Below are 23,402 nucleotides of genomic sequence, written 5' to 3'. Positions count from 1 at the left end.
GACAGCTATGTCAAGTACTCGAGCTCTTTGATGAATCCGGCTTCTAATAGCCCGGCTGTTTGCTTGGCCACTTTATTGGCCCTTTCCTGAGACATCTTTCTTCGCCGTTGGGCTACTGGTTTGGCGTCTGATTTGATGGATAGTCGGTGGGACATAACTTCGGGATCCAACCCCGGCATGTCTGACGGCGTCCATGTGAAGAGGTCATTGTTCGCCTTGACGACCTCTATGAGGGGGCTCTTGAGCTCGTGAGGAAGGTTCCTATTTACAAAGGTAAACTACTCTGCCGAGTTTCCTATTTGGAGCTTTTCCATGTCTCCTTCTGGTTCCGGCCTTGGCTTGTCCTCCATCCTTACGTCCAGGTTTGCCAGGAACACGCCGGCTGCTTTCTTTGACTCTTTTCTCAGGGAGAGACTGACGTTGTCGCAGGCGACCGCCGCTTCTAAGCCTCCCCTAATAGAGCCAACGGCTCCCTTGTCCGTTATGAACTTCATTGTTAAGAATTTGGTGCATAGTACTGCTGAGAACTCGTTGATGGTTTTTCTCCCCAAGATGATGTTGTAGGCTGTGGAGTCTCTAAGGACTACGAAGTCCTCCATAACCGACCTCCTGGTATCTCCGGTTCCTAGGCAGATTGGGAGGGAGATTGTCCCATCGGGTTTTATATAGTTATCGCCTAGTCCCATGACCGCATGCTGGTGGCTCTTGAGGTCAGATTCTTTGAGTCCCATGGCGTCGAATACATTCCTGAATAGGATATTGGAGTCGGACCCGGTGTCGACGAGGATTCGCTTGACTAACCCCGTCCCGACCATTGCTGTGATTACTATGGGGGGTTTTCGGGGATATCGTGAAACCATTGGTCTTCTGGACCGAAAGATATCATGGGAGTTCCTCTGTTTGGGACGGCGGGACCTCCCGTCGAGATGGATAGGACCTGGGTATCCTTTTTTGCTGCCAATCTGGACTTGGGGGGTTATTACGCCCGACCACGATGTTGACCACGAAAGTTGGGGGGTTATCGGTGTTCCCTGTAGGTTCTTGTCTTGGTTTGACAGTCCGGCTGCGGTCCTCCTCGGAGCATTCTCGCTCTCGTCTCCTTGGTTCTCGGATGAGACGGGAGAATTCGCTCAACTTTCCTTCCCTGATGGCTTGCTCTAAAGCGTCTTTGAGATCGAAGCAGTCTTGGGTTTTGTGACCGAACCCCTTATGGTAATCATAGTAAAGGCTTTTGTTTTCTTCTGTTCTCTCTTTCAATGGTTTGGGTCTGGACAGGATTCCCTTATCCGCGATCTGCTGGTAGACTTCCACTATAGGCGTCGTGAGTGGTGTGTAGTTTGTGAACCTCCCTACTCGTGGGAGTTGTTTTGATTGTTTTGCCAAGGTTCCGTCCCTGAGAGCTTCCTTGTACCTGTCAATCGGAGGGGCCTGCCGTGCTGAGGGGTTCGAGGGCTGCCGTTTATTGGCTGCCACGACCTGGCTTACCTTCTCACCGTTGATGTATTCTTTAGCCATGCTTTGAATTTCCTGCATGGTCCAGACGGGCTTGGTGGTGAGGTCCAACAGACAGCGCCAATGTTCGTTACCTGATGAACGGATTTTTGACGGTTTAGAATTTCACAAATGAAATCTCGTTGAAGTATAGTCTCTAAACCAACAATAATCCTTTCATGCAAAAATTTGTTTGTCACAAGTACAAACCCCTAAAATCTATAAACCGAAGTATTTAAACCTCGGGTCGTCTCTCAAAGGACTTGCAGGGTAGTGTTCTTATTATTGGTTATGGACTTGTTTATTTTGGGGTTTTGGATGAGGAATGTGAATAGTAAATGGTAGGAAAACTTTATTCACAAAATGGTCTTGGCAAGGTTTGGTTGTCAAGGGTCTTCATCATTATCACTAGCCACAAGTATGGTAGTTGCAAGGATTAATCCCACTTAGTCATCCTTAAATCGATTAACAAAGGAAAGTCAAGTGAGTTATATCAATCCTAGTCCATAAGTCCTAGCTTTCCACTAATTGGATTAATGAAGGCTAGAGTTAATGGCTATCAACTATCAATCAATTGGACACTAGTGACTCAAAAAATCCTAAGTTACCTTCTCAAGCCAAGAACATAAAATTCTAGTCTAACATTCTTCCAAGCATTTAATCAAACACTTGGAAGGCACAAAAGAAAAGTATAGTCAATCACAACAAGAATGAATTCTAACTACAATTGAATTAAAGAATTAACAACAACAATCAAGGAAATCACAATTATCATGAATTACCTCAAATTGCATTATTGAAAGAAAATAAAGAGAACAAGAGTATCTCAATTACAAAACCTAGAAACAAAATAAGAGAAATTACAACAAGAGAATAGGGATAGAGAGAAGAACCAAAGTGTAGCAATCATCAATTGAAGGTAGAAGTAGAAGGAGACTTGAATTAAACCTAGAACTATGAGATCCTAATCTAACCCTAATTCCTAATCCTAATTCTAGAGAGAAGGGAGAGCTTCTCTCTCTAACTCTAACTACTTCTAAAACTAAACTATGACTAATGATTAAAGTATATAAAAGTATGAAAAGTATGTTGATTCCCCTTCAATCCTTGGCTTAAATAGCATCATAAATGAGTTGGATTGGGCCCACAAGGCTTCTAAAATCGCTGGCCACATTTGCATTAAGTGGGTCATGTGCCACCATCGGCGCGTCCGCGTACCGTGCGCGTGCGCGCCCCTATGCGCAATGCAACTATGGCAAATCTTATATCGTTTCGAAGCCCCGGATGTTAGATTTCCAACCCAACTAGAACCGTATCAATTGGACCTCTGTAGCTCAAGTTATGGTCGTTAAGGTGCAAAGAGGTCGGCTTGACAGCTTTCCGGTTCTTTCATTTCTTCATGAGTTCTCCAACTTTTCATGCTTTCTTTCTTCATTCCCTTGATCCAATCTTTGCCTCCTAAATCTGAAATCACTTAACAAACATATCAAGGCATCTAATAGAATCAAGGTGAATTAAATTTAGCTATTTTAAGTCCTAAAAAGCATGTTTTCACTCTTAAGCACAATTAAGGGAGAAGTTATAAAACCATGCTATTTCATTGAATAAATGTGGGTAAAAGTTGATAAAATCCCCAAAAATCAATACAAGATAAACCCTACAAATGGGGTTTGTCATTACCTAAGGGACCTTGGGTGCTCGACGGGTCGGGTGGTGCGGAGAGAATGAGCGGTTTTGGAGCGGGAGTAGAGGTGTCAGCTGGAAGATGGTGATGTCGGAGACAGCGTGGACCGGGGGGGGGGGGGAGGGGGTGGCCACCTACAAGGACACTCCGACGATCAAGTCAGTGTCCGTATGGGGCGATAGCCAGGTTTGGTAAGATGTCACATACCTTAGGGGGAGAGCTGACCTCTCCCCTTATATACTGTGCTGGGTGGGCCCATAGGTGACCTAGCCCACTGGCCAGGAAGCTTCTATGAGCTGTCCTAGTCTATGTGGAGGTCAAGTCGTTCTAGCTTCCGGGTCGGGGGTCTCGGGTGCAGCCTCAAGGGTACCGATCCGACCGGTTGCTAGGCGTGGTGACTTGAGCCGCTATGGCAAGTCGCACGTGCTTTGGGTTGGGTGTGGTGGACCGACTCATCAGGTTGCCTCTGTTGGGGCTGGTTCGGAGCTTGGGTCGGTGGTGGTGGTCTGACCCGTCGGGTAGGCGGGCTGGACTGTGGCAATCCGTAACAGTTTTTGATTTTGATTTTTCTTATAATTTTGTTTTTGAATTTGATTGAGAGGGAGCTACTCCCACTGCCTATGTGTCATTTGCAAGCACTGATGTTATTCTCCTTTTCCTTTTTAATTTGTGAATGATTTTGGCATTTGTGTTTATTGCAATTAAAGGTATATGCTCAATCTGCTACATAGTTCATTCTCGCATTCCCAAGTTCGATGTCTTCCCCATAAGTACGGATTACGGGGATCTGTGTCACACATGTGAGTTGAACAATAGAATTTAATTTTTCTGGATCTGTGATTTAGTTTGATGATATATGTTTGCATTTGTTATTTCACAGAGATATAATCTTCGGGATAGTTGGTCATGTCTTAGCGATTCTAACTGGTTAGCATTTTCTCCAATATTTTCAATTCACAGCACTACAACTTGTAATTCTCCATTTTTCATGTGTGAGTGCAAGTTTTTCCTTGTCTGTTGTCTCTTAGAAGAGTTTATATTTCTTTGGTATCAGTTTATAATTCTAACTGCTATATGTTTTAAATAATATACTAGGGATGGTTTCTTAAAGGTTTAGAATTTTGATAAGGAGGTAGATAAATTCTAAATGCTATTTATTCCATGTTTTAAGGAAAACATTTGGCTTATGTCACTAGGGCTGGTTGCATCAAGATTTACAAGTTTGATTCTGTCTATCATATAGTCTGAAAATTGGTGAGTTAGGCATTCAATTTTAGTTTATATTTAACTTCTAAATTGCAAAAAAGCAGGTCTGTTTAAAGTTTGCCATTATGTATGAGCTCTATGCTATAAATTTTAAATTTGGTTCTTTGTTGATGGTGTTGAAAGGCACAAATGAAGAACAAGAACAACAAGAAAACAAGTTACTGTGACACCACAATCATAGTCAAAATCCTAATCTTTTTGTTGCTGTCAAATGGAATCCTTGTAAAGAGTGAGAGGTGATTTGAAGTGCATTTGTATGATTTGGCATTTTTGTCCTTAGTTATGAAATTTGATTTTACTTGTGTTGCATATGGTCTAGTACAACCTTCCTTGTTTATCCATCATTGAAATTGGCAATGTGAAACAAAAAGTTAATGTAAGACTAACAGTATAGAGTAGGATTAGCATAAATAGTATAAGAAGTGATATGTGACAGTAAATTGTAGGCAGTTATTTAAGTATAAATATGTTAAACACAAAAATGGATCTGATAACATCAGTTAGAATTTTTTCTTTTTCCTTGAGGAATTTAAGTAGAGTAGCACCTTTAATTTTTTGTTGCACGTCTCAAGACACAAGCAGTTTCTTGCAAGAAACCACAAACACGGGCTAGAGGAAGTAGGAGTGTATTATTCACACTGGTGAGTCTAGATCTCAGCTCACCGTTGAAGAGAAAATAGAAGAAAAATGCGCAACAAGCAAGGAGAAACAGGGCACTATAGCAACCCCACTTCCCAAGCCAATTTCCCAGATTTAACCTGGCCCTCTTTCCTCACTCGCTACCGTTTATGTCCCTCTTTCCCCTAACAGAATATACACGTGCACTGTAGACACCCACATGCCAGCATGGCATTTCCTATTCACTCAATTTTTCCACTCCCTGATTCTGCTTAATTGCAAAACTGTCCCTACACCTTTTGTGCCTATGTACCTGCAGTCCTTTGGGGGTATCTATCTTTAAAGCTAACACTTCTCAACAAAGCCAATTTAGTTGCTGCTCAAATGACCAAAATCAAATCCAACACATATCTTGTATATCTGCAATGATGATACAAAATTTTACAAATCTGTGCACTATGCATCTTCCACATGGTGAAAAGGTGAATAATAACTGTTGTTGTTCATCTGAGATGACAGTTAATTATAGGTAGTGATTTATGTATAAATAGGTTTAACACAAATTTGTTGTTAACTTTATTTTCTATTGTCCCTATTTAATTATGAAACCAATGATCAGATTTTGGATTTTGTGTGCGTTCTCATTACAGGTGGCATGTGTTCATCAAGGAAAAAATGAAATTGCCAAGGCCAGGGTTGAAGACATGGTCAGGAGTTGAGGTTAGTTTGTAGGTTTTTCATAAGCACATGTTTTTGGTATTGTTTTATAACAAGGGTTTGATTAAGGATAAGATAGGAAACTAAGAACAAATAATAAAAAATGATAGTGGTATCTATCACTATCTCTTACACTGATATTAAAGAATCAGTGAAGAGTAATTTGGAAGAAAATTTATGAAAAGAAGGCAACAAGAAAGGAAATGCAGAGCACTATGGAGCAGCTCTATTCTCCTAATTCCTAGTCAATATTCAACTCCCCCTCCTATAATCTCACATCATTATAAATATCCCCCTACTCCTCTAACGGTTTTACGCTTCACATGCAATAGTCGCATTCCTCACACACCTAATGGCTAGCGTAGCAATCAGTTAGAGACCCCCTCAGCCATCATTGCTTTAAGGGCCCGTTTGGGAAGTTTCAAAAGTAACTTTTTTGAGCTTTTGACTTATGAAAAATAGTAGTATTAATGTCTGGTGTAATTTTCAAAACCAAATTGCAGCTTTCTAAGAAGCTATTTAGGAGCTTATAGAGAAGTTTAAAAAAATTACTTCTCTCATAATACTACTACTTTTTATCACATTTCTATAAAATAAGCACTTTTAAAGCTAAAAATCCAAACACAAAATAACTTATTTATAAGCTACTTTTAATATAATCATTTATTGTTTAAGTTATTTTGTCAAAAGGAGCTTAATTAAGTTGTTTACCCAAACTGGGCCTTAGTCATATTCCTAACTTTACCCGAAATACCCTTGAACCCCTTCCTTTTGTAAACTTAAATTCCATTAGGAGCTTTGTCCTTAACAATACCCCCTCCCTCATGAACTACCATCTTGTCCTCAAGTTTGAAGTTTGGAAAATTGAACATGATGTTTTCTGCCATGCATTTCTTGGGCTTAATTTCTGATTCAACCTGTTGGTAAGGGATTTCAACCTATATGGCTGCAACTTCAAGTAAACTATGACCCCTTCCTCAAATTGAACTTCCCTCCTTTTTTTGTTGGCTTACGACTTCATGTGATTCTGGGCCTTTTGCAACTGCCACTTAAGCTCATCTAACATAGTATCCCTTTCGTTCACCAACTGATTCACCTCCTCTACCGTTGGAGGAGGTCTGTCCCCTTTGAGAAGAGTGGGAGTATCTCTTCCATAGAGGAGTTTGAATGGTGTAGTGTTGGCAGAGGCATGGTAGGTAGTGTTGAACCAAAGTTCTGCCCAAATTAACCATTTCGGCCACTGTTTTGGTGTATTACCCACAAAACATCAAAGGTAAGTTTCTAAGCATCTATTGACTACTTTTGTTTGTCTATCCGACTGAGGGTGATAAGCTGCGCTAGATTTGAGCTTAGTTCCAACTTGTTTAAACATCTTTGACCAGCACATACTCAAAAACACCTTGTCTTGATCAGTGACAATCTTAGAGGGAAAACCATGTAAGCAGTGAAGGAATGAGATAACCCAATGAAATGACTATATTTGGAGAACCTATCCACCACCACCATAATGATATCCATACCATAATCCTTTGGCAACTCCCCAATGAAGTCCATGTCACATCTTCCCACACGTGCCACAACCAGAAAGTACTGGCAGGGGCTGTAACAACCCACCAGGGGAAAGAGTCTCATATTTGTGCCAGTGCAAACATCACACCGCTGAATGTAGTTCTGGATACTATGCTTCATCCCTTCTCACCAAAGCAAAGTGTGTGCCCTCTTATAAGTTCTAAAGAATCCAGAATGACCCCCTAAAGCTGTAAAATAAGAAGTATCTTTGGTGAATCCGTGGGTAACACAAGCCGATTCTTGCAATACAACTGTACTCCCTTTACTTCGAAGCCTGGAGAGGCAGTCTCTCCTGTCAACAGTGCTTGCTAAATTTTTCGTAATTTTGTCTTATTAAACCTTAGCTCTAAGGCTTTCCCAGTTATGAAATGTTACTGCAGAAATTGAAGAAAATTCAACTTGCGCAAGAGTGCATCAGCCACTCAATTGTCTGTCCCCGCCTTGTATTTTATCTCAAAATCGAAGCCTACACTTCTGAACAGCCAGCACTGTTGCCATAAGTTCTCTTTCATATGCTGATTTCTGTTGGGCCCTATCCAAGAGTGTGTGGCTTAAATAAGCAATCGGCTTGCCCTCTTGCATCAGTACAACCGCTAACCCCTTGCTAGAAGCATTTGTCTCAATCACGAAGTATTTTTCAAATCAGGGGACAGCAAGAACCTGAGGTTGTTAAAGCTCTTTTCAAGCTATCAAATGCCAACTGAACCTCTGCATTCTACTGGAACTTATCCTTTTTTAGTAGTTGTGTTAGTTAGAGGAAATGCTATCTTCCCATACCCTTTCACAAACCTTCCGTAGTACCCAGTCAACCTGAGGAAGCCTCGCAACCCTCGCAAATCTGTTGGTATAGGCCATGATGTCAGTGCCTTAATCTTTTGAGGATCTGCTGCTACTCCCTTGGCTGAGATAATGTGGCCCAAGGACTCAATTCATGGTTGCTCACTTTTATTCACATATAGATTGTTCTCCTTTAATAGCGCCAACACTTTCCTCAAATGAATTCGGTGCTCCTCAATAGATTTGCTACAAAATAGAAAGTTTTCATTAAAAAAAATACTTATTATATTTTCAATCCACTTGAAATGTATTGAATACTCAATTCATGGTTGCTCACTTTTATTCACATATAGATTGTTCTCCTTTAATAGCGCCAACACTTTCCTCAAATGAATTCGGTGCTCCTCAATAGATTTGCTACAAAATAGAAAGTTTTCATTAAAAAAATACTTATTATATTTTCAATCCACTTGAAATGTATTGAATGCATGAAAAATATAAAATATTACTATTTTTAGTTCCCTTAACAAAATGCACTGTTAACTAATTATAATAATTTGTGTATACCATTGATTTTTGTAATACAGGTTTTCACGCTAAAGAATCAATTCTTATGGTTTCCCACTGATGTTGCTTTTACATCACCCAACCCGAATGAGCAAGTTTGTCGTTAGTAAGCGGTCTTTTATTTGGCAATGTCACTTCAGATACTCAAAATGGTAATGGCTATCTGGTTGAAATGACAGGATGATTGCTTGCGATAGAAATTATTGTATCATGGTATATAAGAATAAGAGCTAATCCTATCCTTACTATAAATAACATGTCTTCATGTTATAACAGCATTGATTTAGTGACAGACGATAAGGTTAGGAGCTTTATGTAAGATTTTATTAGTTCTGTTCAATTAAAGAGAAATATTAATATACTCCATTTAACCAGACAGGGACTGATGCTGTTTTGCGTGCATGAGATATTCGTGAGGTTGGTGTAAGTACTTTGCTTTCAATTATTTAATTTTGATACAATTAAGTTGAAAGAATTGGTTTTGTTTTGTATGTAATTAATATGTTAATAAAAATTTGGTAGCAATATGAACTTGAAGATTTTAATCCACTATATTTTATTATTTCTGTCAATTTTATCATGGTCATGAATTATTTTGTTTATCAGAAGTTTGGAAAACTACTAAAGACTTGAAAGAGTTGCTAAGAGTATTTCTCAGTTGGAAAGTAACTATCGTTTCTGTTCTACTATATATATTACTTAAATAATTAAAGATTTATTCATATCTTACCTAATGCTACATGAGGACTTGAGTAATTTCACTATCATCCCTGATCCATTTTGAAAATATTCTCATCTTAGGATTAATTAAAAAGCATATGAACTGAGTTTAGAGGAGTGAAAATTTGAGAATGAGAGAAAAGGGATAGATATGTTAGAATTTGTGGAAATAATTTCATTACAGAGTTTAGTTACAATTTCAGCTATTTATAGAAATCATAGCTCAATTTAACTTTTACATCAAGTAATCTAACTAACTAGCTCAGTTTTAACTAATTTTGATAATTTTTACAATTAATTATAACAAACAGACTTTAACTGTTTCTTCTAACTTAATCACTTTTACTCTTTGGAGATCTAACATAATATTTTTCTTAAAAAGATATTGTAAATATTTATTTTAATAGATGATTTCAAATTCTTCTGTTAGCGACAATCAATGTGTTCATATACACGAATTATACAAGTGGTGTTCTTGAAACATTTCAGTTTGATATTCTGATATAGTATTGTGTCGTCGCCATTGATTAAGTAATAATTATGCCTTATGCTTGAGCATTTTTATTGTTTTTTAGCGTTCTGTTATCCAACGTAAAAGTTCCCAGGATAGCAAACGCATTAGTATTCACTGTATTAGTTTCAACCCTTCATGCCATTACCGACTAGCATTAATGAGACTGGGCATATCCGAAATAGTTATTTTTTCTTATTATTATTCTTTTAAGATTACATGCCAATATAAGATGTTTTACCTAGATATGTTATTTCAAATATGTTGCATCTTCTCCCAACATTTCTCTGTAGAGCATTTTCGATGTTGAAAGGGACAAAGTTACACATCTTCATTTTCTTCTCATGTCCGCAAAATTTAAGTAAGTTTATCTAATTAAATTATAAGCTAAGAGTGTTTTTATTCGTTACTTTGGGAAATGATTTTACATACTAAATCTAATAGTTTTTTTCTTTTCACTTCGTAATTTCTCTGTAAATAGGAGCTTTTATGATGTTAGAAAACCGACATGGTTATCTATGCCTTCCGTCAATTATTTTTTAATAAATTAGAAGTACTCATTGCATCTGTTCTTGGTGTTCATACTCTTTTTGGTTTTATTTTTAAAATAAAATTTTCATGGGAAACGTGTATATATAATGTTAGGCATATCATTGTTTCTATTCACTCTTGAATTCAAATGGAAAATATTTATTTCTATTGTATATTCAAGTGTAGATCTATATGACTGCATCACTTGTTTTACGCGACATTCATCCAATGGATTTTTATTTCAACACCAATTCCTGAAGTTATTAGGATTTTTCTCCTGGCACCAAGTAAGGCTACCTAACCCACTAGATTCTCTTTACAAGTAGTTTATTTAATTTGTATGTATTTTAATTCTAGAGGACCTAGAGTGAAGAATGTTAGTAAATTTATACCTTTATCTTCTACGAAAAGGTTTATTCTCATCTCATTTCATGTGTCTGTCATCTATCATATTACATGTACATTGGATAGAATGTTAATAAATTTCAAGACAAAAAAGAAATTTATTAACCTTCGATTCAACGACCAACATGTCACATGATGGATGACAGGCACATAAAATGGGAATAAGAATAAACTTCCTCCCCGAAGATAAAGGTATAAATTTGCTGGTAGTCCATTCCGGGTCGTCTGGAATTAAAATATACAAAAATTATAAATAAACTATTTGTAAAGAGAATTCGAAGAATTAGGCGATCTTACTTAGTTCTAGAGAAATATGACATGGGGAATTGGTGTTAGGATAAAAATCCCATTAGATGAATGAAGAAAAAATAGGTGACACAGTCATATAGATCTTTTACACTTGAATATTCAACGGAAATAAATATTTCACAATTGAATTCAAAAGTGAATAGGAGCAATGACAAGTCTAACATTATATATATACATGTTCTACATAAAGTTTATGAAAAAAAAGACAAAAAAGCACTAAGAGCAGATGCGATGAGTGCTTCTAATTTATTAAAAATAACCTACTAAAGACATGGATAATCACGTGGATTTTCTAACATCACAAAAGTTTCTATTCATAGAGAAATTAATACCCCTAGTAAAAAGTAAAAAGAAGAAAAATGATTAAACTTAGTTTGGAAAATCATTTTGCAAAGTAATGAATAAAGTCATTCTTAATGAACTTACTTAAAGTTGGGCGGGCATGGAGAAAAATGAAGATGTGTAACTTTGTCTCTTTAAACATAGACCTAGAGAGAAGTGTTGGGAGAAAATGCATATAATTTGAAGTAATATATTTAGGTAAAATATCTATTGTTGGCATATAATTTTAAAAGAATAATAATAAAAAGAAAAAAAAATAACTATTTTGGATGCACTCAACACTCTTTAATAGTAAATTAAGCTGACAAAGACCTTCATTTGGGAAATCTACCATTTTTGTTCTAGATGAAATGCTAGTTGTTAATGACATGAAGGGTTGAAACTAATGAAGTGGACACGAGTGAGTTTGCTATAATTGATACCTTTGCATTAGATAACAGAAGACTGCCAAACAATAATGAAGTTTAAGAATAAAGCATAATTATTGCATAATCAATGACGATACGATACTACAGAATATTAAGCTGAACTATTTTAAGAACAAATGCAAAATTTTAAAGCCATCAGCAGTGTATATGAACTCGCCGCTAGCACAAAGGGATTTGAAATCATCTATTAAAATGAAGATTTACAATATATTTTTTAAAAAATATTACGTTAGATCCCTGATTGAAGAGTAGGAGTGCTTAAACTATTATAATTAATTGTAACTAATACAGCCAATTATTAAAGTTAGTTAAGGCTGAGTTAGCTAGTTAGATTACTTGATGTAGAAGTGAGTTGAGTTATACTTTTTATAAATAACTGAAATCCGTAGTGAAATTATTTTCACAAATTCTAACATATTCGTCCTTCTCTCGTATTCAAATTATCTCTCTTTTAAATTCAGTTCATACGCTTTCAATCCTGAATGCGAAAATATTTTTAAAAGGGGTGCAACAGTGAAATTACCCATTTTTATGCAGGATTAGGTAAAATATGAATGAAGTTTTGATTATTCAAGTAATATATATTGGAGCAAGAATGATAGCTACCTTCCAATTAAGAAATGTTCTCACCAACTCTTTTAAGTCTCTATAGTTACAGGTTTCTAATAAATAAAATAATTCATGACTAAGATAGAATTGATAGAAATAATGAAATAGTTGATTGATGTCCTCAAATTCATACTGCTATCAAATTTTCATTAGCATATTAATTACATACAAAAAATAAAACCAATATTTTCAACTTAATTGCATCAAAACTAAGAAAATTGAAAGAACAGCAATTACACAACTTGACGAATATCCCATGCATGTAAAATGACATCAGTCTCGACAACATAGATTGTCTAGTTGGGTGGAGTATATTAATATTTTCCTTTAATTTGACAAAACTAATAAAATCTTACATAAAGCCCCTAACCTTATCGTCTTCCACTAAATCAATGTTATAACATGAAGACATGTTATTTATAATAAGGATAGGATTAACTCTGGTTCTTGTATCCCAAACATTGATACAATCATTTTCTTCTATTTGTTCTTTGTGTTTCCTTTCATATCCTTAATCAAACGCTTGTTATAAAACAAGACAAAAAACACATGCTTATAAAAAACATACAAACTAACCTCAATTCGTGACCATGTCTTCGACCCTGGCCTTGGTCCTTGGAATTGACCATGTCCCATATCATAGCATGCAATCTCATTTTTTTCTTGGCGAACGCATGCCACTTGTAATAAAAACGCACACAAGTCTTAAATATGATCATTAGTTTCATAGTTATATAAGGACAACAGAACAGAAAATAAAGTTAACAAATTTGTGTTAAACTTATTTATACATAAATCATTTCCTATATTTAACCTGTCTGTCTTAGATGAACAATGATTATTATTATTCACCTTTTCACCATGTGGAAGATGCATAGAGCACAGATTTGTAAAATTTTGTATCATCATTGCAGATATATAAGATGTGTCGAATTTGATTTTAGTTATTTGATCAGCAACTAAATTGGCTTTGTTGAGAAGTGTTGGCTTTAAGGATAGATACCCCAAAGGATTGCGGGTATACAGGCACAAAAGGTTTAGGGACAGTTTTGCAACTAAGCAGAATTGGTGGGTGGAAAAATTGAGTTAATAGGGAACGCCATGTTGTCATGTGTCTGCATATTGCGCGCGTATATTCTGTTAGGTCAAGTACTTTATTGAAACCAAAGAACAAATGAAGAATTATTACACAGTGATTATCCAAGAAAATAAAAATCCCACCGATACATTCTGATCATAAGCAAATAATTTAAGCGTTTGAAACCAAGATCTTAAGGATACATCACATATTACATGAATCCATTTAACATGTACAACTCTAGAAACTAATTAAATAAATTCAAAAGAAAAAGTTAGAAGCCTGATTGTATACCAAAAATATGATTTTTTTATATATGAATTGTTTTAAGATGACTCAAAAACATGGTCAAAAAAGAATAAAGTTCTTTCTAGAGGTGTTGAGTTAAAAGGGTGAAATCTAAAATGAACACCTTGAGGAGTTGAGTTTCTATTTTAGTAGACACTAAATTGGTAGAAGTGAATTGGTTGGATTTGAAGTGTAGAGAATGACATCTAGTTAGAAATAAACCAAACTAGATGTTCTAGCACTAATATTATATGTCATGAGCACCTTTTTACTCGAACACCTTGTCATGGACATCTAGAATAATGTCAAAACTTTAACTTGTGGGGATCAACTTCTTCATTACACCCATTTTTAGTTAAAAAGATTTGAAATGATAGGAAGAATACCCAAATACACTTTCTGGCAACTACCATATTCAGTAAAACCTTGGGATAAAAGGGATATAAAAAGGATAGGCTGAATATCACATTGTAACCATTGAATAATGTACTTCTCCTTCAAAATAGCTTGGGCCTATAAAAGGACCTCAATCCACTTCTCTTGGAGACCTTTTTCTTTGAAACTTGAGAGATCACATATCCATCCTTTGTTCTAATTCTTCTTATTGTTCTTCACTTTGTTCAAAGAATTCAAAAATATAAGCATTATAGAACACCCGACAGCAAATCTTTGCCCACCTTAGAAGAGCTCATTCACCCTATTATGACATTAGTAAAGGTCTTTACACTTGTTCTCCACATCCATTTTTTATCTTTAGTTCTTGTGTTGTTTATTTGCTATCAATAGAAGTGTTTTTCTCACAAGTTTAATTATCTTAATATCTTATCTTAATTTTTTTCTGTTTAATCTATTTTACAAAACTCACCCGAATCATTTGGCGACTCTACTGGGGAGGAACACTTCAACGTAATGGCTAAGTCTAGAAACAATAATTCTGGGCAGAATCGACCACCCAAGTGACTTACCTTATTAGGACGATAGATCATAGGATATATTAAATCCCCATAAGAAAAGTCCCTATCCATAATAATCAAACCAGGAAGAAGGGTAGGAAAAGTGCACAGAAGCCAAAAGTCTCATTGCGGTCTTGTTTAAGATCAGTGGAATATATATGATGAAAAACTAATGCACCAGGGTAGTAAGAAGTTATGTATGGGTGGAAACAAAAATTCTCCTCCAAATCAATAATATCCTCCAAAGATTTAGAAGGATAAACTGAATTCCAAATCCAAGCACGAGGACTTGCCTCCTTTTTTGAAAAAAATTGTAGGAGGCTTGTGAATGGGAGCAAATCAAGAGAACCACTCAAAAAGAAAGAGTTGAAATATTTTATCAATGAAAGCTAATACCGAAAAGTGACCATAAAAAATTTTGAGTTGCTCAGAAAATTGATCAACTCGCGTATATAAACTATCTAGATAGAGAAAAGCTAGTGAAAGACGTTCTCCTTGAACGATCAAGGAAGCTAAGAGAAAGACGCCATGGCTCATACTCATCTGCCGGACCCAAAAACACATATCTACTTAACCAATAAGCTATGAAAGTAGCTTTCCTAAGATTTGAATAAACATCAAGAGCAAAGACAAACTCACCATAGAGAAAATCACAAAAAAAAAAAAATAATAACGAGACCAATTAGAGTAAGAGTACTTAACAGTAATCTTCTTCCTCTTGGAATCTTGTTTCTCACAAACTACCTCTTTGCCCTTGGAGGACCTACAAGTCATTGGATGCTTATCCTTGGAAAAAGACTTCTCAACATGGCTACTTTTAGACAACTCTTTTGCATAACGGTAAGTATCACTTAAACTCCTTTGAAGATATCTTGCAAGCTTAAGTAGATAAGAGTCTGGGCGAAGAAAAGTGAGATCCACATGACTAAACACAAGCAATTGAAGTAGAACCACAATATCTTCTAAAGTGGTCGAAAACTCACCCCAAGAAGTTAGAAAAGTGAGTCTGAGAACATCACCGCTGTGAAAGTAAACTCATGTCATATTCATCCCGTTAAACACCCAAGCCTGCCATGAAGAAATCAGTTAATCCTTCTTCAATATATAGTAACAAAATAAAGAAGTGATAAGAATCAATTATGATAACATATCGTAGAGAACAACCAACCTGCGAATGTGCGGATAGTCTTAGCAACACTAGAAAACTCCAATCTCCTCACAAAATCACCACCTTCCTTAAATAATACTATGAATACCCACTTATGCTAAAGCTTATTCACGTGAATAGCTGCTTTAGACATGAAATATGTCCATGAAAATTCTTGGCGCTTCATCCGAGAACGAAGAAGAGCACGACCCACTTGATATGAAGATTTTTCAATAAATTCACCTAAAAATTCTACCGTCTAAAGAATCAAAGTCAGGTTTAATGGTTTTATCTATGCTTAATAACAAGCCAGAGGAAGGAGGTTCTAGAAAAGGCTTTTAAATAAGAGGAGGATCTATAAAAGTTGTCCTATTGTCTGATGGTTTAATCCAAGATTGGGGGACAGATTCAGAAAATTCGATAGCATACTCTTCGAGAACATCGTCCATATCATTCATAGAAGTGTCCATGTCCAAACTACTATCAGAGTCCTCTAGGTCACTATCCATTATATTGGTAGTGAGTTTCATACGAGGCATGACAACATAGGAACAAGTCCTAAAGAAAAAGAAAAAACAGCGATAATAATAAAACGGGGTGAATATTAAGAATACATGAATATCAACGGCATAAATATGAATTTTGTGTATGAATAATTTTAAAATAGCCCAAAATATGGCCAAAAAAGAGTAAAGTTTCTTCTAGAGGTGTTGGGTTAAAAAGGTGAAACCCAAAAAGAACACCTTGAAGAGTTGAGTTTCTTTTTTAATGGAAACTAAATTGGTAGAAGTAGATTGGTTGGATTTGAAGTCTAGAGAGTAACATTTAGTTAGAAATAAACCAAATTAGATGTCACATCACTAATGTCACATATCATAAGCACCTTTTTACTTGGACACCTCCTTGCCATGGACACCTGTAACACTGTCAGAACTTTAACTTAACTTGTGGGAATCAACTTCCTCTTTATACCAATTTTTAGTTAAAAAGACTGGAAATGATGGGAACACCCAAAAACACTATCTGTCAACTATCCTATTTAGTAACAAACCTTGGGATAAAAAAGGGTAAGTTGAATATAACATTGTAACTATTGGACAATATACTCTTCCTTCAAAATGGCTTGTGTCTATAAAAAGACTTCAGCCCACTTTGATTGAGGGACTTTTTTTCTCTGAAACTTGAGAGATCACATATCCATCCTTTGCTCCAATTCTTCTTATTATTCTTCATTTTGTTCATAGAATTCATAAAATAAGCATTCGGTTGTTCCACTAGAATACCCGACAGTGAATCCTTGTCCATTTTAAAAGAGCTCATTCACAATCTCATGACATTAGTGAAGGTCTCTACACTTGTTCTTCACCTCCATTTTTCATCTTTAGTTCTTGTGTTGCTTGTTTGCTATTAATAGAAGTGTTTTACTCACAAGTTTACTTACTCTTAATCTTACATCTAAAACTTTCTTTTACTTAATCTATTTCACGAAACTCACCCAAATTAAAGACCAACACTAACAGAATCTACAGCACGCAACCATGAGGGCGATCAAGGACAGAATAAGACCAATATATCAATTGTGGTTTATAACTAGAGGAATGCTAAAAGGCCATCAGAATTTATCGTTTTTAGCCATTAATATTTAAAAGTGTGGGATAAAGCATATTGTACTAAACTAAGAATTTGGATTGATGGCTAAAAGTGATGGCTAAAATCAATAAATTCTGATAGTTTTCGAACATTTTTCTTTTATATATATATTGTCGTTAACAAAATCATACGTAAAAAAGATCTACTATGAAATTTTGTATAAAAAACATTACAAATGCTATTTGTATACCAAAATTTATTTCCAAAATTAGTCACTATATATTTGTATACAAACACACGAGTTATTTAATTCATTTTTAATGTGTATTTTATATTTCAATATGTATTTTATACTGGTAGTTAATTTTAATAGTTAATTTTAATAGTTAATTTTAAAATATACCTAACATGGTTAAAATGATTAATATATAAATATGTTCTCGTCTATAATAAATAATTTAATTAATTTATCATATTTTAGTTGAATCCTTTCAATTTCCAATAATATAAACAAAAATACTACAATTTAGAAATGACAATAAAAAATCATCATATATTTAACAAACATGAATTTTCTAACTGTGTTTAAGATTAAAATGTTTATTGTAATTTAAATGTATAAAATGCATAATATATGTATTAATATAAATAATTGTAATAAATAATATATACACTAGCGCAAGCTTGGGTAATTTAATATACAAGCTTCAATTCTGGCTCAAATTTAGCTTACAAGCTCACAAACTGACTTAACTCACTTCCATCTTTAACTACAAGATGGATGATAGGGTGTACATAGACTGAACCGGGTCGGATTTATTTATACGCGGGCTTAACCCAAATATTTTATCGTGTCTATTTTGACCCGACTCTAAATAGACTTGAAACAAATATGATTAAATCAGGTCGATTTGATATAAAATTAGTATAAATAAATTTGTAAATTTTATATAATAAGTTAATAAAATTTTGCTTTTAAAATTAAACTTAACAAATGTTATATAATATTTATACCAAAATAAATTATTTTAAATAAAAATAATATCATATAATATAAAAAATATTAATTAAAGTATAAAAATATAATATTTTATTACTAATTTCACTCAAAAATATACATTTTAATTATAAAATATAATTTCTGACTGGTGGTCATTCGAAACTTGACCCAAACCCGACCCAAAAACAACACGGGTAAAAATGATAAACACGAACCCGACAAAATATCTAAGATCTAGATCAAACTAGGTGTTGAACACCCTACTAAAAGGTTGCCATGCCACTACACTTGCATTATCCAGGGCACCTTTTTTGACCAACCAATCAGCAATCATGTTAGCTCCTCTTTGGATCAACATAAACCGAACCTTTCATTCTCTTTGTTGCTTCAACTCAAACGGTTAGACTGCATTTGGTTTTGAGAATAGAACACTCAGAATAGTGTAAAAACTTTAATTTAATTTGTGGGGATCAACTTCCTCCTTACACTTATTTTAGTTAAAAAGACTTGAAATGCTAAAAACATCCAAAAATACTTTAGTTTCTGCCGACTATCTTATTTAGTAACAAACCATGGAATAAAAAGGGTAGGTTGAATATCACATTGTAATCATTGGACAATGTACTCCTCTTTCAAAATGGGTTGGGCCTATAAAAGGACCTCAACCCACTTTTCTTGGAGAATTTATTTTCTTTGAAACTTGAGAGATCACATATCTATCCTTTGCTCTAATTCTTCTATTGTTTTTCACTTTGTTCACAGAATTAAAAAAAATAAGCATTCGGGTGTTCCACTAGAACACCCCGACAGTGAATCCTTACTCACTTTAAAAGAGCTCATTCACCTTCTTATGACATTAGCAAAGGTCTCTACACTTGTTTTCTATCTCCATTTCTCATCTTTAGTTCTTGTGTTGCTTATTTGCTATTAATAAAAGTATTTTTCTCATAAGTTTACTTACCCTTAATCTCTCATCTTAATCTTTCTTTTACTTAATCTATTTCACAAATCTTACTGAATCAAAGACCAGCACTAACAGAATTCACAGCACGCGACTATGAGGGTGATCAAGGGCAGATATCAATGGTGGTTTAAAACTAGAAGAATGCTAAAAGGCCAACATGATTTATTATTTTTAACCATCAATTAGCTATCAATATTTAAATAAAATATATTGTACTAAATTAAAGGAATTTGGATTGATGGCTAAAAGTGATGACAAAAAATAATAAATTTTATAACTATATGTGTTTAAGATTACAATTTTATCGTAATTTAAAAGTATAAAATACACAATATATGTATTAATATAAATAATTGTAATAAGTAATATATACATGAGCCGCTGAACTTATTCAAGCGCAAGCTCATCTCGTTTAATATACAAGCTCAAATTCTGGCTCAATCAGTTTACAAGTTCACAAATTGACTTAACTCACTTCCATCCCTAACTACAAGGCAGATGATAGGGGGTGTACATGAACTGAACCGGGCCGGGTTTATTTATACCCGCACCTGACCCTAATATTTTATCAAGTCTATTTTGACCCGACTCTAAATAGACCTGAAATAAATAGGGTTAAATCGGGTTGATTCGGCATGAAATTAGTATATACAAATTTGTAAATTTTATATAATAAATTAATAAAACTTTACTTTTAAAATTAAACTTAACAAATGTTATATAATATTTATACCAAAATAAATTATTTTAAATAAAAATAATACCATATAATATAAAAAATATGAATTCAAATATAAAAATATAATATTTTATTACTAATTTCACTAAGAAGTATGCATTTTAACTATAAAATATAATTTTTGTTTGGTCGGATTGCCCGAAGCATGACTCAAACCCAATCCAAAAGCAACACGAGTAAAAATGATAAACCCAAACCTGATAAAATATCTCGGGTTTGGATCAGGCCAGGTGTTGAATACTCTACTAGAACGCTGCCATTCCACTACACTTGCATTACCCTGGGCACTTTTTTTGACTAACCAATCAATGATCATGTTAGCTTCTCTTTGGATCAACACAAACCGAACCTCTCATTCTCTTTGTTGCGTCAACTCAAACACTTAGGCTTCGTTTGGTTTTGAGAACAGGACACTAAAGATAGAGAGACATAAAAATTAGTATTTTTATATTTTGTTTGGTGATAAATTGAATATATGATAGAACAAGCAATAAAAAGTTTGATTTACCTTCATTTTTTTCTTCAAAAAAAATTTAGAATAAAAAATAAAATAATAAAAAATATAATTACAAAAATTTGATAGTGATAATAAAAAAAAAATAAAAAAATAAATTGTGTCTGTCTAATATTTTTGTATCCTGCCTTTAAGAATGACACAAAATACATAATATCTCTGTCTGTCTTACCTAATAAACATGATTTTTTGTCTTTGTGTTCGTGTCTTAATGCCATGTCCTTATAAACAAATTCAACCTTGCTGAATTAGAGGTTTCTCAGCATGGTCATCTATGATTTTCGATCCTATGTGTAGTCTTTTTCTAGTAACCACGAGTGCGCACTTTTGTCAGTGTAACCATTTTGACCTGACCCACTGCATCCCATCCCGAATCTGGACCAATGTCATAACCCAATGCATAGCTCAGAATCTCCAATCTCAAATTCTCTAGAAAAACTTAGTAAAAGTCCATGCAAATGTCAAACATTTTGCTCAAAGATATCCTTATTCGTAAGTCAGTCCCATGAATTTCAATAATATTCATACGCCTCTGCTTTGTCTAGCCTCTTCCTTATTTTCACAGTAACTCAGAATCATAGTTATCATGATCAAATCGGCAATTAACTCGGTCAAAATATTAAGTCACTAGTTGAACCGTCAAGTTACTGGTTGAATCGTTAGCTGGGTTATAATTAAATAATTATATAAAATTTTAATTTTTTATAATAAATAAAATTTTTTATTATTTTTATAATAATATAATTATTATTTATAAATTTTAATAATTTATTAATTAGTTTATACCTATTATATTATCAGATACTACAATTATTTATTGAAAACATAACATTAGTATACATGATATAATAAAAAATAGATTGTGAATAATAAAAGTATTATTTATTTATTTTTTAATTTATAAACTTATAAAAAATTATATTTATATTAATAATTATATATAATTAAAATTAAATTTAATAAAAAAGTTTTTAATATATATATATATATATATATATATATATATATATATATATATATCACTTATATTAATAACAAGCAATGTAGTCCATTAGTAAAGGAGTAACTTTGTATTACTAAGATCCTTAGTTCAAACTTTGGACATCCCGTTTTGGAAGTCAGCACGGGTCGAAGTGATCCAGGTTTGACCAGTTCACAAACTTTCATACTCAATTTCACAAGGATGTCGATTCACTTCAACCGTACGAGTTAATGGCAAGATCAACCTTGATCGGAGTCTCAACATAGCAATTCGCATCATTGCTTTTTCATGATGATATTATATGCTAAGGCCCTGAATCGTAATCAACACCATTGTTGATCCAAAGGTTTTCTTGCATGGAGAAAAACCCGTTGTCCATAGTTTCACCGCCACATAGTTCGCCGCTATCATCCACATTCCTCTTAATAGCACCTTCTCCCTATCCGTCAGCTAATTCGAATTTGATCAAGAAATAATCAAATTCAACATCCAGAACATCATACTCTCCCTTCAACCTCCAAACTAGAGTTTGCGCTTGATCGCTATGTAACTCAACTGTTTTACCAGTACTTTGATAACAATAGCTTCCTTATATGGCTCCACAAGGGTTGCTCTTCCTTCATCCGAGAAGATCACACGCAGTGGCACATCCCCTTGCTTACCACACATCTTTGCCAGCCTCTCTCCATTGAGATCACTCTCCAAAATCACTAAATCATTGGCTTTTTGACTAGTTACTTTATCACGAAATGACATACGAGCCCGAGAGCTCTCACTCTTACCGGTGCCCCACTCAACTATAAACCCCCTTCCTTGACACCATGCACAAACCCATTCCCACTCTCCCCTTTATCTCTTTCTCCAGGCTTGTCGGCTTTTTTATCGTGTTTCACCCTCGTGCCCTCGTCCCTGCTGTCATATATGCTCTCTCCTACACTCATCTTTTCTGGTCTAAATATGAATGGGTCTCATTATCAACCATGATAGGTGTACACCAAAATCAACTATTAGTATAAACTACATGTTGGAATACAAAATACTTATTGAAAATGAGTTAAACATGTATTTGATTTGTACATAAGTATATGATGTCTGATTTTGATAGTTGATTTTAGTATACAAATGCATTTTTAAAATGGTAAAAACTCATATGTAGTTATTTTTATGTAAAATTGATAGGTAAAAATTGTTAGATATCAATTTAGTCAAATATGTCAAATCATCTAACATTTTTCAACTATTAACTTCACATAAAAATAAGTGTACGTGAGTTTTCATCTTTTGAATTATTGTTCTTATAGTATGATTAGTTAACAAATTAAAGTTTAGCTTTTAACCATTTTTAATATATTAAAAAAGAACAAATATGGAATAATTTTTTAAAATTTTGTATTAATGCATTAATTAAGAAAAATGAGTTAGGAAATATCCATTAAGTTTATGAAAGGAGAATGAATTTTCTTACAGATCTTACCCTAATTTATAGTGTTATTGATGAACATCCTTTCACCATCCTTGACCAAAAACAAATTCGTCAAATATATAATTGCAAATTGCTTTTACTTTTGATAGGTTTATGAAATCACATTGATATTTGCATCTA

General features: G+C 34.3%; 1 protein-coding gene across 1 annotated transcript; it reads right to left on the bottom strand.

Moving 5' to 3' along the window:
• Positions 1 to 278: 278 nt before the first annotated feature.
• LOC148554837 (uncharacterized) lies at positions 279 to 815 on the bottom strand. The gene has a single exon (XM_088490516.1). The coding sequence runs from the start codon at positions 813 to 815 to the stop codon at positions 279 to 281; it is 537 nt and encodes a 178-aa protein (XP_088346642.1).
• Positions 816 to 23,402: the final 22,587 nt, after the last annotated feature.

Source organism: Arachis ipaensis, chromosome B6 (genome assembly GCF_059453495.1).
Source record: "Arachis ipaensis isolate K30076 ecotype BB chromosome B6, ASM5945349v1, whole genome shotgun sequence".
In the NCBI taxonomy this organism is placed as follows: Eukaryota; Viridiplantae; Streptophyta; class Magnoliopsida; order Fabales; family Fabaceae; genus Arachis; species Arachis ipaensis.
Note: the sequence above shows the minus strand (reverse complement) of the source record. Positions and strands in the feature narration are given on the sequence as shown.

Coding starts and splice junctions, on each gene's coding strand:
- LOC148554837 (XM_088490516.1), bottom strand. CDS start 815: ATGGTCGGGACGGGGTTAGTCAAGCGAATCCTCGTCGACACCGGGTCC.